Source organism: Panulirus ornatus, chromosome 48, assembly GCF_036320965.1.
Source record: "Panulirus ornatus isolate Po-2019 chromosome 48, ASM3632096v1, whole genome shotgun sequence".
Classification (NCBI taxonomy): Eukaryota; Metazoa; Arthropoda; class Malacostraca; order Decapoda; family Palinuridae; genus Panulirus; species Panulirus ornatus.
Genome location: NC_092271.1, coordinates 28,407,421 through 28,426,225, shown reverse-complemented (window position 1 = coordinate 28,426,225; position 18,805 = coordinate 28,407,421). Strand labels below are relative to the sequence as shown.

The window sequence follows — 18,805 nt, the reverse complement described above, 5'->3', positions numbered from 1 at the left end:
ATCCACATCCAGGCCCCATAGAACTTCCCATAGTTTATTCCAGACATTTCACATGCCCTGGTTCAGTTCATTGACAGCATGTTGACCCCAGTATATCACCTAGTTCCGATTCATTCTATTCCTTGCACACCTCTCACCCTCCTGTATGTTCAGGCCCCGATTGCATGAAATCTTTATCACTCCATATTATTTATTAATTCATTATACTTAGTCGCTGTCTCCTGCATCAGAGAGGTAGTGCAAGGAAACAGACAAAAGAATGGCCCAACCCACCCACATACTTACATATGTGTGGTTTCAGAAGTGGTAGAGGATGTGTGGATCAGGTGTTTGCTTTGAAGAATGTATGTGAGAAATACTTAGAAAAGCAAATGGATTTGTATGTAGCATTTATGGATCTGGAGAAGGCATATGATAGAGTTGATAGAGATGCTCTGTGGAAGGTATTAAGAATATATGGTGTGGGTGGCAAGTTGTTAGAAGCAGTGAAAAGTTTTTATCGAGGATGAAAGGCATGTGTACGTGTAGGAAGAGAGGAAAGTGATTGGTTCTCAGTGAATGTAGGTTTGCGGCAGGGGTGTGTGATGTCTCCATGGTTGTTTAATTTGTTTATGGATGGGGTTGTTAGGGAGGTGAATGCAAGAGTTTTGGAAAGAGGGGCAAGTATGAAGTCTGTTGGGGATGAGAGAGCTTGGGAAGTGAGTCAGTTGTTCGCTGATGATACAGCGCTGGTGTCTGATTCAATTGAGAAACTGCAGAAGCTGGTGACTGAGTTTGGTAAAGTGTGTGAAAGAAGAAAGTTAAGAGTAAATGTGAATAAGAGCAAGGTTATTAGGTACAGTAGGGTTGAGGGTCAAGTCACTGGGAGGTAAGTTTGAATAGAGAAAAACTGGAGGAAGTAAAGTGTTTTAGATATCTGGGAGTGGATCTGGCAGCAGATGGAACCATGGAAGCGGAAGTGAATCATAGGGTGGGGGAGGGGGCGAAAGTTCTGGGAGCCTTGAAGAATGTGTGGAAGTCGAGAACATTATCTCGGAAAGCAAAAATGGGTATGTTTGAAGGAATAGTGGTTCCAACAATGTTGTATGGTTGCGCGGCGTGGGCTATGGATAGAGTTGTGCGGAGGAGGGTAGACGTGCTGGAAATGAGATGTTTGAGGACAATATGTGGTGTGAGGTGGTTTGATTGAGTAAGTAATAATAAGGTAAGAGAGATGTGTGGTAATAAAAAGAGTGTGGTTGAGAGAGCAGAAGAGGGTGTTTTGAAATGGTTTGGTCACATGGAGAGAATGAGTGAGGAAAGATTGACCAAGAGGATATATGTGTCAGAGGTGGAGGGAACGAGGAGAAGTGGGAGACCAAATTGGAGGTGGAAAGATGGAGCGAAAAAGATTTTGTGTGATCGGGGCCTGAACATGCAGGAGGGTGAAAGGCGTGCAAGGAATAGAGTGAATGAGTGAATGGGAATGATGTGGTATACTGGGGTCGACGTGCTGTCAATGGATTGAACCAGGGCATTTGAAGCGTCTGGGGTAAATCATGGAAAGTTGTGTGGGGCCTGGATGTGGAAAGGGAGCTGTGGTTTTAGTGCATTATTGCATGACAGCTAGAGACTGAATGTGCATGAATGTGGCCTTTGTTGTCTTTTCCTAGTGCTACCTCGCACACATGAGGGGGAATGGGGTTATTTCATGTGTGGCAAGGTTTCGATGGGAATGAATAAAGGCAGACTATGAATTATGTACATGTGTATATATATATATGTCTGTGGGAAAGTTCTGTGGGGCCTGGATGTGGAAAGGGAGCTGTGGTTTTAGTGCATTATTACATGACAGCTAGAGACTGAATGTGAACGAATGTGGCCTTTGTTGTCTTTTCCTAGCGCTACCTCGCACACATGAGGGGAATGGGGTTGTTATTTCATGTGTGGCAAGGTTTCGATGGGAATGAATAAAGGCAGACAGTATGAATTATGTACATGTGTATATATATATATATATGTCTGTGTGTGTATATATATGTATATGTTGAGATGTATAGGTATGTATATTTGCGTTTGTGGATGTGTATGTATATACATGTGTATGTGGGTGGGTTAGGCCATTCTTTCGTCTGTTTCCTTGCGCTACCTCGCTAACGCGGGAGACAGCGACAAAGCAAAATAATAATGATAATAATAATATTATTCATTTATTATACTTAGTCACTGTCTTCTGCTTTAGTGAGATAGCTCTAGGAAACAGATGAAAGAATGGCCAACCTGCCCAAATACACATGTATATACATAAACGCCCCCACACGCACATCTACATACCTATGCATTGCAATGTATACATACATATATATACACAGACATGGTTGTTTAATTTGTTTATGGATGGTGTTGTTAGGGAAGTGAATGTAAGAGTTTTGGAGAGAGGGACAAGTATGCAGTCTGCTGTCGATGAGAGGGCTTGGGAAGTGAATCAGTTGTTGTTCGCTGATGCTACAGTGCTGTTGGCTGATTCGGATGAGAAACTGTAGAAATTGGTGAATGAGTTTGGTAAAGTATGTGAAAGAAGAAAGCTGAGAGTAAATGTGAATAAGAGCAAGGTTGATTAGGTTCAGTAGGGTTGAGGGACAAGTAAATTGGGAGGTAAGTTTGAATGGAGAAAAACTGGAGGAAGTGAAGTGTTTTAGATATCTAGGAGTGGATTTGGCAGCGCAAGGAATCATAGAAGTGGAAGTGAGTCATAGGGTGGGGAAGGAGGCAAAGTTTCTGGGAGCATTGGAAAATGTGCGGAAGGCGAGAACGTTATCTCGGAAAGCAAAAATGGGTATTTTTGAAGGAATAATGGTTCTAACAATGTTATATGGTTACAAGGCATGGGTGATAGATGGGGTTGTGGGGAGGAGGGTGGATGTACTGGAAATGAGATGTTTGAGGACAATATGTGGTGTGAGGTGGTTTGATCGAGTAAGTAATTAAAGGGTAAGAGAGATGTGTGGTAATAAAAAGAGTGTGGTTGAGAGAGCAGAAGAGGGTGTATTGAAATGGTTTGGTCACATGGAGAGAATGAGTGAGGAGAGATTGACCAAGAGGATATATGTGTCAAAGGTGGAGGGAATGAGGAGAAGTGGGAGACCAAATTGGAGGTGGAAGGATGGGAGTGAAAAAAGGTTTTGAGCAGTCGGGGCCTGAACATACAGGAGGGTGAAAGGCGTGCAAGGAATAGATGGATTGGAACAATGTGGTATACCAGGGATGACGTGCTGTCAATGGATTGAACCAGGGCATGTGAAGCGTCTGGGGTAGACCATGGAAAGTTTTGTAGGGCCTGGATGTGGAAAGGGAGCTGTGGCTTCGATGCATTATACATGACAGCTAGAGACTGAGTGTGAACGAATGTGGCCTTTGTTGTCTTTTCCTGGCACTACCTTGTGCACATGCAGGGGGAGGGGGGTTTCATTTCATGTGTGGCGGGGTGACGGCAGGAATGGATGAAGGCAGCATGTATGAATATGTACATGTGTATATATGTATATGTCTGTATAATTTGAAATGTATAGGTATGTATATGTGCGTGTGTTGGCGCTTACGTATATACATGTGTATGTGGGTGGGTTGGGCCATTTCTTTCGTCTGCCTTCTCCAGATCCATAAATGCTACATACAAATCTATTTGTATATTTATATATTTATTTGTATATTTGTATAATTATATATTTATTTATTATACTTTGTCGCTGTCTCCCGCATTAGCGTACACAAGGAAACAGATGAAAGAATGGCCCTACCCACCCACATGCACATGTGTATGCATACACGTCCACACATGCACTTATACATACCTATACATCTCAATGTATACATATATGTACACAGACATATACATATATACACATACATATTCATACTGTCTGCCCTTATTCATTCCCATCGCCACCCTGTCACGCATGAAATGAAAACCCCTTCCCCCCACATGTGCTCGAGGTAGCGCTAGGAAAAGACAACAAAAGCCACATTCGTTCACACTCAGTCTCTAGCTGTCAAGTATAATGCACCGAAACCACAGCTCCCGCGTTAGCGAGGTAGCGCAAGGAAAGAGACGAAAGAATGGCCCAACCCATCCACATACACGTGTATGTACAGACACATCCACACACGCACATATACACACCTATACATCTCAACGTATACATATATACACATGTACATACTTCATACTGTCTGCCCTTAATCATTCCCGTCACCACCCCGCCACACATGAAATGACAACCCCCTCCCCCTGCATGTGCGTGAGGTAGCGCTAGAAAAAGACAACAAAGGCCACATTCGTTCACACTCAGTCTCTAGCTTTCATGTATAATTCACCGAAACCACAGCTCCCTTTCCACATCCAGGCCCCACAAAACTTTCCATGGTTTACCCCAGACGCTTCACATGCCCTGGTTCAATCCATTTATAGCATGTCGACCCCAGTATACCACATCATTCCAATTCACTCTATTCCTTGTGTGTGTGTGAGTAAATGGATTTTCAGTATATGTATGGACTTTGGTGAGGTGACTGAGTACTTGCAGAATGCATGTATGATGCTATTGTTTAAAGGCAAGGGGGATAAAGGTGAGTGTTCACTCTTCAGTGGTATATGTTTATTGAGTTATTGAGTGTACCTGGTAAGTTTTATTGGAGGGTATTGATTGAGAGGTGATGCCATTTACAGACCATCAGATTGATGAAGAGCAGTGTTATTTGAGAAATGTAGAGGATGTGTGGATCAGGTGTTTGCTTTAAAGAATGTGTGTGAAAATCCTTAGGAAAACAGATGGATTTTTAGGTGGCATTTATGGATCTGGAGAAGGCATACGATAGGGTTGGTAGTGATGCTTTGTGGGAGGAAAGCTGATAGAAGCCGTGAGAAATTTTTATTGATAAGGAAGAGAAGAGAGTGAATGGTTCCAAGTGAAGTTTAGTCTGCAGCAGGGATGTATGATGTAACCATGGTTACATATGTTTATGGACTGTATGGTGAGGAGGTAAATATGAAAACCTTGGAGAGAGGGGCGAGGGTACAGTCTTTGGGGGGATGGGAGGGCCTGGGAAGTGAGTCAGTCGTTGTTTGCTGGTGATACAGCACTGAAGGCGGATTCGAGTGTGAAACTGCTGAAGTTGGTGAGTGTGAAGAGTTTGTGAAAGGAAAAGTTGAGTGAATGTGAATAAAAGCAAGGTTATTTGGTTTAGTGGGGTCAAGGGACAGATTAGGTGGGATGTGAGTTTGAATGGAGAAATATTGGAGAAAAGGAAGTGATTTAGATATTTCTTAGAGTGGAAATGGCAGCGAATGGAACAACGGAAGCAGAGTGAGTTAAAGGGTGGGGGGAGGGGGCGAAGGCTGTGGGAGCGATGAAGAATGTGTGGAAAGAGAGAACATTATTGGGAAGACAAAAATGCAAGTGGATATTATTTTTGTAAGCATTTTCACACTAGTGATAGTATGTATTTCAGTGAACTTACTTCATTTTGATTGAATTTATTATGGTTATGATATGTACTGTATGGTGTGTATAATGCTATAGAGCAATCGTTTACCACCAGATGAATTTAAAAGACTAATGTGAGACCAAAACCAACTTCACAAGAGCTGACAGAGAAGTTTCAGAAGAGGGGTAATGAAGATGGTACCAGGATTAAGAGAACTGAGTTACAGGGAAAGGCTAGAGGCTTTAGATTTGATCACCTTAGAAGCATGAGGGGTGACCTGATGACACCATTTAAGTTTTTAAAACATCGATGACATAGTGAACATTCTTTCAAGAGTTGCAGGAATAATGCAACCTGAGGACGTAACATGAAATTAAGCAAGGAACTTGTTAAAAAAGATGTAATTGATTACTTTTGTAGTATAAGATTGGTGGATGAATGGAATAAGATGACTGAGGATGCTGACAGTATACATAAATTTAAGTTGTATGATAGAGAATGTCAAAGAGCTGGGGCCTTAGGAGTGTGAAAATCATTCCCCATATAGCAGTAACATGTAATTACTAACAAAGTGAATGGGAATCATCCCCACATAATATAAACCATAAAAAACAATTGATTAATACATTAGATTATTTTTTTGTATCTTTCAAAGGTCGTGATGATTTGTTATTCACTGTTTTGTATATGTAATTGTTTTTGGTGACTAGAGCTTAATCATCAGTTTATTGAAGTGTTAAGAATGATAGAAGTCATTTTCTGTAGGATTGCCCGCACATTTTGGTGTCCGTGAAGCTTATAGAGTTAACAGTAGACCATCAAGTAGTCTCACTTGGTTTCAGTTTACGAATTGAAGTTCTCATGAATGAATTTAAGTTTTGTTCACTTGTGCCTCAATGTTCCTCCTTTAGAGTAGAAGAAAAGAGGAAACTGGATTATTTTTTAAAAGTTTCATCTCTTGTAGCAGTTTAGAGTGTCGATTTTTGGAATTAGTAAGCCCTTTGCATATGGGCACACCAGAATTGTCTTCTGATTCTGTATCTAAATTCTCAGTCCTCATTTCCAAAGGATTTGTTAGTTTTAATTGGTCAAAAACTGCATCATGACTTTCTTGTTTGTTTTATGAAGAATGGCCTCGTCTTTTCTCCCAAAACCCACACATTCCCATGTTTTGTAACAGATGTTTCCAGCCAGGGATGATGAGAAGGCATTAAGGATCAGTTATGGAGAAGACAGAAAATTTTTCCTGGCAATTAAGGTATTTCTTGTACGATTGCAGTTTTTTGTTTCCCCGCTGGACCTTAGGCTGCAGCCTTTGAGGAATTTTATGCTTGTGAACCTGACCTGTCAGATATATTCATTATTCTTTTTTCTTATACTTGATCGCCGTTTCCCGCGTCAGTGAGGTAGCACCAGGAAACATGAAGAAAGACCCATCCACTTACATACTCACGTGTACATACACGTTCATACACGTACACATACATATCATCATATCCACATACATATGTCTACATACATGTACACAGCCATATACATATATACACATGTACATATTCATACTCACTTGCCTTCATCCATTCTGTGTGCCACCCTGCCCCACAGGAAGCAGCATTGCCACCCCCTGCATCAGCGAGGTAGTGTCAGGAAAACAGACAAAAAAAAAGGCCACATTCGTTCACACTCAGTCTCTAGCTGTCATGTGTAATGCACCAAACCCACAACTCCCTATCCACATCCAGGCCCCACAGACCTTTCCATGGTTTACCCCAGACGTTTCACATGCCCTTGTTCAGCCTATTGACAGCACGTCGACCATGGTATACCACATCATTCCATCTCATTTTTTTCCTTGCACATCTCTCACCCTCCTGCATGTTCTGGCTTCGATTGCTCAAAATATTTTTTACTCCATCCTTCCACCTTCCAATTGGTCTCCCACTTCATGTTCCCTCCACCTCTGACACATATATGCTCTTTGTCAACCTTTCCTCACTCATTCTCTCCATATATCCAAACCATTTCAACACACCTTCTGCTCTCTCACACACACTTTTTATTTCCACACCTCTCACTTGTCCTTTCATTACTTACTTGATCAAAACACCCCATACCAAATATTGAATAAGCATTTCATTTCCAACACATCAACCCTCCTCTGTACAACCCTGTCTATAGCCCATGCCCCACAACCATGTGATATTGTTGGAACTACTATTCCGTCAAACATACCCATTTTTGCTCTGTGAGATAACATGCTCTTTCCACACATTCATTGTCACTCCCAGAACCTTTGCTCCTGCCTCCACCCAATGACTCACTTCCACTTCCATGGTTCCATTCTCTGCTAAGTCCACTCCCAGATATCTAAAACACTTCACTTCATCCAATTTTTCTCCATTCAAACTCACATCCCAACTAACTTGCCCCTCAACCCTACTGAGCCTAATAACCTTGCTCTTATTCACATTTACTCTCAACTTTCTCCTTTCACACACTTTTCCTAACTCAGTCACCAACTGCAGTTTCTCACTCGAATCATCCACCAGTGCTGTATCATCGGCAAACAACAACTGACTTACTTCCCAGGCCCTCTCATCCTCAACAGACTGCATACATGCCCCTCTCTCTAAGACTCTTGCTTTTACTTCTCCAACCCCCATCCATAAACAAATTAAACAACCGTGGGGACAACACACCCCTGCCGCAGACTGACCTTCACTGGGAACCAATCACTCTCCTCTCTTCCTACTCATTGTTTGTGACCATCATATATCTGGTGGTTTGCCAGTGATTATGCTACAGGCTATTGTGACCCTAGTTGGGGATTGTTTTATGTATATTGTTAAGGGACGACATTACAACATAGTGAAGAGAGATTTTAGAGTGACAAGGAAGCTTTTCTAAGTTGCCTGCACCTTTCAAGTGAAGGTCTAGCTGCCTTTCCAACCCAGACTGGACTGCATGATACGTATCCTTGAAGTTTATGACGAGTTTAGAATGACTCTCATGTAAACTAGATCTGTTATTATTCATGATGGATGGACTGATGGCTCACTTGCCATTTTGTTTGTGCCTAAGTTGTTTAAATTGGATTAATGATCCACTTGCTATCTTGAATCCTTTCAGAATTGGCTGAACTGATGGTTTAATGGTTCACTTGACATCTTGTTGTTTGTGGAAATATGAATTAGTTCATTTCCTGGCATATTATTTACCAGTTGTGCATATTTTGTGGATTGCAGGAGATGGAAAAGAACCGGACAACAGTACAAGAGCGAGACCCCTTCAACATGTCACGGTGTCCAGCGAGCATAGACTTTGGCCAGTATGATATCCAGACCTGGTACTCGGCTCCTTATCCTCAAGAGTATGCACGGTGAGGCACAATCCTTGCAATTTTTTATGTTTAAGACTGATAATAACTTCCAGAATTTTTTTTTCCCAGTGGAAGTTTTCATTTTTGGGCCATGGTAAGTAAATGGTATAACATTTTATTTCAGGAGCAATCAGTAGTATATAAGACTTCATTTTTATGTTACAAAAAGCTATTGCATATCAGTCTTATTTCATTGTTTGATATGTTATGGTCATGATACTTGAACTTACTGAAAGATAACTCCATCCTGCCATATTTGGTTTGTGCATTGCAGGTTAAAGGGAATAGTTTTACATACCTTGGTTTTCTGTTCATTCCTGAAGATAGTGAGCAGTTAGTTATGGAATTATTGTGTTTACCAATCTGCTGTCAGTCTCTGATATGGTTTTGCTCTTGACCATATGTTGTTAACCCTTTCAGTCCATTTCTTGAAATTTCTTATTAACTGGTAAGACATATTTTCTTTTAGGTGAACTTGGTCATAGGGCCCTACTAATTTTCCAGGCTCAGTCCTTTAAGGGTTAAGTTGGAAGGTGTGCTTTATTGATATGGATGGGGTGTCTCATATAAGAAGCAACTATAATTAGCACTGTAAAAAGATCCTAGAAAGTTAGCGACATAGCACAATGTGGTTATATGTCTGAACCTGTGGGGACCCTAGTCCTACTTGAGCAGGTTGTCTTCTCCTGCAGTCATTTAGGTTGTAAGACTTACCATTTCAGTATGTATTGATGCTTTATCTCACAAATAACTTAGTTACTTCGTGGAAAGAATCCGAGAGTGCTAGTAACCCTTATACCGTGATGGCAAAAGGTATGACCTTGGTATGCACACCAAATTTAAATGTCTGTACTGCACCAAAAATGGCTAGTTCCCAGTTTTGTCTTGAAATTTTGATATATTGTGTTGATTTATAAGTCAAAAATATAATGGAATTTTTTTTATAAACTAGACCAAAATTTTATTAAAATGATAAACTTTGGTCCAAGGGATTTTTCAGGGCTTGGTCTTGTAAGGGGTAATGTTTACATTAGAAGCAGAATTGAATACTGCTCTTTCATATGGTCACTACTGATAATTATGGAATTAAACGAGGCAAGTTGTTAGAAGCAGTGAAAAGTTTCTATCGAGGATGTAAGGCATGTGTACGTGTAGGAAGAGAGGAAAGTGATTGGTTCTCAGTGAATGTAGGTTTTGGCAGGGGTGTGTGATGTCTCCATGGTTGTTTAATTTGTTTATGGATGGGGTTGTTAGGGAGGTGAATGCAAGAGTTTTGGAAAGAGGGGCAAGTATGCAGTCTGTTGTGGATGAGAGAGCTTGGGAAGTGAGTCAGTTGTTGTTCGCTGATGATACAGTGCTGGTGGCTGATTCATGTGAGAAACTGCAGAAGCTGGTGACTGAGTTTGGTAAAGTGTGTGAGAGAAGAAAGTTAAGAGTAAATGTAAATAAGAGCAAGGTTATTAGGTAAAGTAGGGTTGAGGGTCAAGTCAATTTGGAGGTAAGTTTGAATGGAGAAAAACTGGAGGAAGTAAAGTGTTTTAGATATTTGGGAGTGGATCTGGCAGCGGATGGAACCATGAAAGCGGAAGTGAATCATAGGGTGGGGGAGGGGGCGAAAATCCTGGGAGCCTTGAAGGATGTTTGGAAGTCGAGAACATTATCTCGGAAAGCAAAAATGGGTATGTTTGAAGGAATAGTGGTTCCAACAATGTTGTATGGTTGCGAGGCGTGGGCTATGGATAGAGTTGTGCGGAGGAGGGTGGATATGCTGGAAATGAGATGTTTGAGGACAATATGTGGTGTGAGGTGGTTTGATCGAGTAAGTAATGTAAGGGTAAGAGAGATGTGTGGAAATAAAAAGAGCGTGGTTGAGAGAGCAGAAGAGGGTGTTTTGAAATGGTTTGGGCACATGGAGAGAATGGGTGAGGAAAGATTGACCAAGAGGATATATGTGTCGGAGGTGGAGGGAACGAGGAGAAGTGGGAGACCAAATTGGAGGTGGAAAGATGGAGTGAAAAAGATTTTGAGTGATCGGGGCCTGAACATGCAGGAGGGTGAAAGGCGTGCAAGGAATAGAGTGAATTGCATCAATGTGGTATACCGGGGTCAACGTGCTGTCAATGGATTGAATCAAGGCATGTGAAGCGTCTGGGGTAAACCATGGAAAGTTGTGTGGGGCCTGGATGTGGAAAGGGAGCTGTGGTTTTGGGCATTATTACATGAGAGCTAGAGACTGAGTGTGAACAAATGGGGCCTTTGTTGTCTTTTCCTAGCGCTACCTCGCACACATGAGGGGGGAGGGGAATGTTATTCCATGTGTGGCGGGGTGGCGATGGGAATAGATAAAGGAAGACAGTATGAATTATGTACATGTGTATATATGTATATGTCTGTGTGTATATATATGTGTACATTGAGATGTATAGGTATGTATATTTGCGTGTGTGGACGTGTATGTATATACATGTGTATGGGGGTGGGTTGGGCCATTTCTTTCGTCTGTTTCCTTGCGCTACCTCGCAGATGCGGGAGACAGCGACAAAGCAAAATAAAAAAAACAAATAAGATATAATTCGGAGCCACTTCTTATACAAAATCAAGGAAATGGAACATGTTTACTTCCATGAAAGCCTGAAAGAACTGGAACTTTGTAGTTTACGAAGAGGGTGAGAAAGGTTTATGTTGATCCACGTGTGGCAACAAATTGAAGGTGTAAAGGGAAACATATTGAACCTAAATGCCTCTGAACAAGAAAGATATGGATTTTTTTTAAGTCGGCACCCTCCCCCCCCAAACATACTTAAGATATAGGAGAGCCCATAATTGAAGCTTGAATGGATGTTCACTGTAATGCCCAGAGAAATAGGAAACATGCTTGGAATTATTACAGAAACATTCAAAAGGAAGCTTGACATGGTTGAAAACATTCCCAAATGATCCCAGAATTGATAGTTATTTATGACACGGCAGCAGAGAGGAATAATGTTATTTATCAAACAAGATGTGCCAGGCCTGCCATTATGGTCAAGTCCCATCATAGATACTTGGAGATAGGTGTAGTATACAATAAACTCGATTTAATGAACCCTGATGTAATGGATTTTGGATTCAACAGACTGATCAAATGATAATACATTGATTAATGATAGTATAGAAAATGAAAAAAAAAATAAAAAATCTCATATGCTGCGCCATGTGCATTTCACATCGCACTTGTTTTTGGTAGCATGGGGTATACTCGCTTAGTCTCAGTCTGCCTCAAGCTATCGTGCGGTCAGGTTGTATACAGAGACTTGTGACTTTATTTATTAAGTAATTTTGCAATCCTTACAATTCAAAATGGCATCAAGTGATAGAGGAGTTAAAAGAAAGCGTGTGAACTGTATATCGTATTAAAGAATGCCCATATATTACGTTCAATTTAACGGACTTTCGGCATTAACGGACACCCCCTCCCCTCTGTTAGTCTGTTAAATCGAGGGTTTACTCTCTCTCACACACACACACACATCTGAGAGTGAATTCACCTTATAGAGCCTGATGGAATTATGGTAATATTTCTAAAAAAGACAAAGAATACTTTAGCAAAATCTCTATTAAAGCTATTGCAACAAAACATAAGCCAGTTGAACATAGTAGATATATGTAAAATGACTAATATAACAATGCAATGCAAAGGGGAATCCAAATTAATACCAAAACAACGTAACTAGTCAGCCTAACATTGCATATGATAAAAATATTTGAGAGAGTATAATTCTTAGAACTGTTTCCTCTAGCATATGTTCTAGATATCCTCTAGTAAAAAGGGATGGATTTTGGCATCATCTCAAGAGTTTTAGATTTATTCATGGTGCTCCATTTCACAAAACAGTAAGCAAAGCAGTTTCAAAAATTTACTGACCGATAACAATGGCATCATATATTAGTAAGATCTGAGAGAGAATTGTAAGATGTAAATATTTAGATATTAGATATCTTTTCATGCTAAAAAGAGCCAAATGACTATAAAATTCTAGCACTTTATAAATTTCACAAAATCAGGCAATCTTTTTCCAAGGATAACCATAACTTCTGTCTTATATTTATCAAATACTTCTTTCACTATCTCTCACTGATAAGAAACTGCTTATATTTTCAAAAGCAGTTACAGTCATGTCACTTTCATATGAGCCTACATGCATTTTTTGTGGGGAATGTTTACAGAGCTGTGATCCCAATCCCAAGACTGCATGCTAGCAAAATGGGCATGGGTGTACAACTACCTTAGGTAGATATCCTACTCCTTGTACCCAATAATGTATGCACCTTTTGTAACAGAATCCTTTAGATCCCTTCAGTCCCAATCTCTCCCCACCATATACCTGCAACACACTCCATAGGCCTTTCATATTAACCAGCACAAGTCTAAGGCACATCTTTAATGCTTTAAACTCTTGCTTCTTTTTCATTATTTTATCAAACATCATCATGAAAAGCTATTCCATACATAATTTTTAAACATCTTCATCCCTTAGATATCCATACTCCTCATTCCTCCCCCTACTTCTTACTTTTTAAATGTAGTAGAGGTGTTATTGATACAGTACATGAAGTCCATCTGTTTCCTTGTCAATTAACTTCTTATCGTTACTCACATTATGGAAGCACTTGAGCATCTCTGCTTTCTTCCTTTATCAAGACTTCACGTTATTTGACTCACTCAGGGAACTTAACTGCATTTCACTCTCTAAACCTTATTTTGCAGTTTCTTCCCTTACGTCCTTACTAATATAATTGCATTTCCTCCCAACTGTTCATAATTTTGTCTTATGTCTACTTCATAGCACAAGTTACAGTCTTATGCCATTATATATTTTCTGAGGTATGATTTGTTAAAGGATTCCCTATGTTGCCAGGTTAACAAAATTGTTCCTGTGTGAGTTTTGTCTCAAATACATGAAGAGCGCCTCTATGTTGGGTCGTCATTTAGAGAAGTGCGTTTGGCGTACTCCCCCTGGTACTGAGATCTATCGCAAAGATGGTCTCTCTGTTTTTGAGGTGAGTTAGTAACTATGTGTAGCCCAATATTTATAATGACAATTTTGCAACTATTCCAGGCTAGCTTTGGTCCTGGGTTTATATAGAAATGGTGATATAAGTGATATATATTTCTTTGTTATAAGTACTCCATTACCTCATTTTTTTCTAAAGAGTCCTGTTGTTACCTAAGACCTCTTTCCAGTGGCTTGTATAGCCTTAAGTCATGTTACTTCCAGTAGCAGGGAAATTTGGACTCCTTTGGAATGAGAAATTTAATGATGAAACTTTACTCATATTGATACAGCCTTGCCAAGGGTAACACTTAATGATTATATATTATTATTATTATTTGGAGCTGTGGTTTTGGTGAATTACACTCGCAGCTAGAGACTGAATGTGAACGAATGTGGCCTTTTTTGTCTTTTTTCCTGGCACTACCTTGCTGAAGTGGGGGTTAGCAACATTGTTTCCTGTGTGGCGGGTTAGTTACAGGAATGGATGAAGGCCACCATGAATATGTACATGTATATATGTCTGTGTGTATATGTATGTATATGTTGATATGTGTGTGTATGTATGTATATGTGCATGTATAGGCATTTATGTATATGTATGTGTATATGAGTGGATGGGCCATTCTTCGTCTGTTTCCTGGTGCTACCTCGCTGACATGGAAAACAGCGATTAAGTATAATGATGATGATAATGATAATAATAATGATTATTTTTATTTATTATTTATTTTGCTTTGTCGCTGTCTCCCGCGTTTGCGAGGTAGTGCAAGGAAACAGACGAAAGAAATGGCCCAAGCCACCCCCATACACAATGTATACACACACATGTCCACACACGCAAATATACATACCTATACATCTCAATGTACACATATATATACATATACAGACACATATATACCCATGCACACAATTCACACTGTCTGCCCCCATTCACTCCCATCGCCACCTCGCCACACATGGAATACCTTCCCCCTCCCCCTCATGTATGCGAGGTAGCACTAGGAAAAGACAACAAAGGCCCCATTCGTTCACACTCAGTCTCTAGCTGCCACGCAATAATGCCTGAAACCACAGCTCCCTTTCCACATCCAGGCCCCACACAACTTTCCATGGTTTACCCCAGATGCTTCACATGCCCTGATTCAATCCACTGACAGCATGTCAACCCCGGTATACCACATTGATCCAATTCACTCTATTTCTTGCCCTCCTTTCACCCTCCTGCATGTTCAGGCCCCGATCACACAAAATCTTTTTCACTCCATCTTTCCACCTCCAATTTGGTCTCCCTCTTCTCCTCGTTCCCTCCACCTCCGACACATATATCCTCTTGGTCAATCTCTCCTCACTCATTCTCTCCATGTGCCCAAACCATTTCAAAACACCCTCTTCTGCTCTCTCAACCACGCTCTTTTTATTTCCACACATCTCTCTTACCCTTACGTTACTTACTCGATCAAACCACCTCACACCACACATTGTCCTCAAACATCTCATTTCCAGCACATCCATCCTCCTGCGCACATCTCTATCCATAGCCCACGCCTCGCAACCATACAGCATTGTTGGAACCACTATTCCCTCAAACATACCCATTTTTGCTTTCCGAGATAATGTTCTCGACTTCCACACATTTTTCAAGGCTCCCAAAATTTTCGCCCCCTCCCCCACCCTATGATCCACTTCCGCTTCCATGGTTCCATCCGCTGACAGATCCACTCCCAGATATCTAAAACACTTCACTTCCTCCAGTTTTTCTCCATTCAAACTCACCTCCCAATTGACTTGACCCTCACCCCTACTGTACCTAATAACCTTGCTCTTATTCACATTTACTCTCAACTTTCTTCTTCCACACACTTTACCAAACTCAGTCACCAGCTTCTGCAGTTTCTCACATATATATATATATATATATATATATATATATATATATATATATATATATATATATATATATATATTTTTTTTTTTTTTTTGCTTTGTCGCTGTCTCCCGCGTTTGCGAGGTAGCGCAAGGAAACAGACGAAAGAAATGGCCCAACCCACCCCCATACACATGTATATACATACATCCACACACGCAAATATACATACCTACACAGCTTTCCATGGTTTACCCCAGACGCTTCACATGCCTTGATTCAATCCACTGACAGCACGTCAACCCCGGTATACCACATCGCTCCAATTCACTCTATTCCTTGCCCTCCTTTCACCCTCCTGCATGTTCAGGCCCCGATCACACAAAATCTTTTTCAACATCTTTCCACCTCCAATTTGGTCTCCCTCTTCTCCTCGTTCCCTCCACCTCCGACACATATATTCTCTTGGTCAATCTCTCCTCACTCATTCTCTCCATGTGCCCGAACCATTTCAAAACACCCTCTTCTGCTCTCTCAACCACACTCTTTTTATTTCCACACATCTCTCTTACCCTTACGTTACTTACTCGATCAAACTACCTCACACCACACATTGTCCTCAAACATCTCATTTCCAGCACATCCATTCTCCTGCGCACAACTCTATCCATAGCCCACGCCTCGCAACCATACAACATTGTTGGAACCACTATTCCTTCAAACATACCCATTTTTGCTTTCCGAGATAATGTTCTCGACTTCCACACATTCTTCAAGGCTCCCAGAATTTTTGCCCCCTCCCCCACCCTATGATCCACTTCTGCTTTCATGGTTCCATCCGCTGCCAGATCCACTCCCAGATATCTAAAACACTTCACTTCCTCCAGTTTTTCTCCATTCAAACTCACCTCCCAATTGACTTGACCCTCAACCCTACTGTACCTAATAACCTTGCTCTTATTCACATTTAACTTTCTTCTTTCACACACTTTACCAAACTCAGTCACCAGCTTCTGCAGTTTCTCACATGAATCAGCCACCAGCGCTGTATCATCAGCGAACAACAACTGACTCACTTCCCAAGCTCTCTCATCCCCAACAGTCTTCATACTTGCCCCTCTTTCCGAAACTCTTGCATTCACCTCCCTAACCACCCCATCCATAAACAAATTAAACAACCATGGAGACATCACACACCCCTGCCGCAAACCTACATTCACTGAGAACCAATCACTTTCCTCTCTTCCTACACATACACATGCCTTACATCCTCGATAAAAACTTTTCACTGCTTCTAACAACTTGCCTCCCACACCATATATTCTTAATACCTTCCACAGAGCATCTCTATCAACTCTATCATATGCCTTCTTTCTTTCATACTATTTGCCATTTCCCGCATTAGCGAGGTAGCGTTAATAACAGAGGACTGGGCCTTTGAGGGAATATCCTCACCTTGCCCCCCTTCTCTGTTCCTTCTTTTGGAAAATTGAAAAAAAACGAGAGGGGAGGATTTCCAGCCTCCCGCTCCCTCCCCTTTTAGTCGCCTTCTACGACACGCAGGGAATACGTGGGAAGTATTCTTTCTCCCCTATCCCCTATATATATATATACATATATATATATATATATATATATATATATATATATATATATATATATATATATTTTTTTTTTTTTTTAAACTATTCGCCGTTTCCCGCGTTAGCGAGGTAGCGTTAAGAACAGAGGACTGGGCCTATGAGGGAACATCCTAACCTGGCCCCCTTCTCTGTTCCTTCTTTTGGAAAAAAAAAAAGAGGGGAGGATTTCCAGCCACCCGCTCCCATATATATATATATATATATATATATATATATATATATATATATATATATATATATATATATATATACATATATATATATATATATATATATGCATACATGCTCATACACATACAAATACATTTACATATCAACATATACACATGTACATGCATATACATATACTTTATATACACATGTACATATTCTTACTTGCTCGCCTTCATCCATTCCCGGTTCCACCCTGCCCCACAGGGAACAGCATCACCACACCCTGCATCAGTGAGGTAGTGCGAGGAAACAGAGGAAGAAAGGCCACATCCGTTCCCTCTAAATTCTCTAGCTTGACATCATGTGTGATGCACCAAAACCACAGCTTCCTACAGCCCTTACATTGTGTACTCTTGATGCTTCACATGGCCTGCTTCAGTCCATTGATGGCACTTTGACCCCAGTATACCGCATGGTTCTAATTCATGCACACACACACACACACACACACACACACACACACACACACACACACACACACAACACACACACACACACACACACACACAACACACACACACACACACACACAACACACACACAACACACACACACACACACACACACACACACACACACACACACACTCTAGATAGGACTTTCTGATTTCTTTTCCTTCAACCCTCTTTTGTTGGAGTATAGAAATAAGTTTCAGCACAAACTATTATTTACCTGTATTTGTATATTGGGTCTTTTAGATAGGCGGTATAATGCACCAGCTCAAAAACATGAAGTTGAAATATGTCTTTGTATGCATATATCCAAGTGTATTTCATCCTCTTTAACATTTATGAATCTGCATTTGTTTCTACAGGTAGATGGTAATGTGAGCAAGATATACTGTCAGAACCTGTGCCTATTAGCTAAGCTGTTCCTGGACCATAAAACTTTATATTATGATGTCGAGCCCTTTCTGTTTTACGTCCTTACTCGCAATGATGAGAAGGGCTGCCATCTTGTGGGCTACTTCAGCAAGGAGAAGCTCTCAGCTCTCAAATACAATGTGTCATGCATCATGACCATGCCACAGTACCAGAGACAAGGCTATGGACGCTTCCTCATTGATTTTAGTAAGTAAGAAATAACTACATGATTAATGATGAATGGAAATGCTGTACATTTCATTGATTATAGTAAGGAATAACTACATGATTAATGATGAATAGAAACATGCACATGCAGGAGGGTGAAAGGAGGGCAAGGA

At 40.7% G+C, this 18,805-nt stretch overlaps 1 protein-coding gene across 5 annotated transcripts in view; it reads left to right on the top strand.

Annotated features, from left to right (window-relative positions):
- Nucleotides 1–18,805, top strand: part of LOC139763917 (uncharacterized) — a 197,696-nt gene that overhangs the window by 103,812 nt on the left and 75,079 nt on the right. For 3 of the 5 annotated variants that reach the window (XM_071690357.1, XM_071690356.1, XM_071690354.1), the window contains exons 8-11: nucleotides 6,644–6,721; nucleotides 8,709–8,842; nucleotides 13,741–13,882; nucleotides 18,416–18,671. In XM_071690357.1, the coding sequence (XP_071546458.1) occupies nucleotides 6,644–6,721; nucleotides 8,709–8,842; nucleotides 13,741–13,882; nucleotides 18,416–18,671 (610 nt within the window). The remainder of the gene's footprint in view (nucleotides 1–6,643; nucleotides 6,722–8,708; nucleotides 8,843–13,740; nucleotides 13,883–18,415; nucleotides 18,672–18,805) is intronic. The other 2 variants (XM_071690358.1, XM_071690355.1) reach the window with 1 other exon arrangement.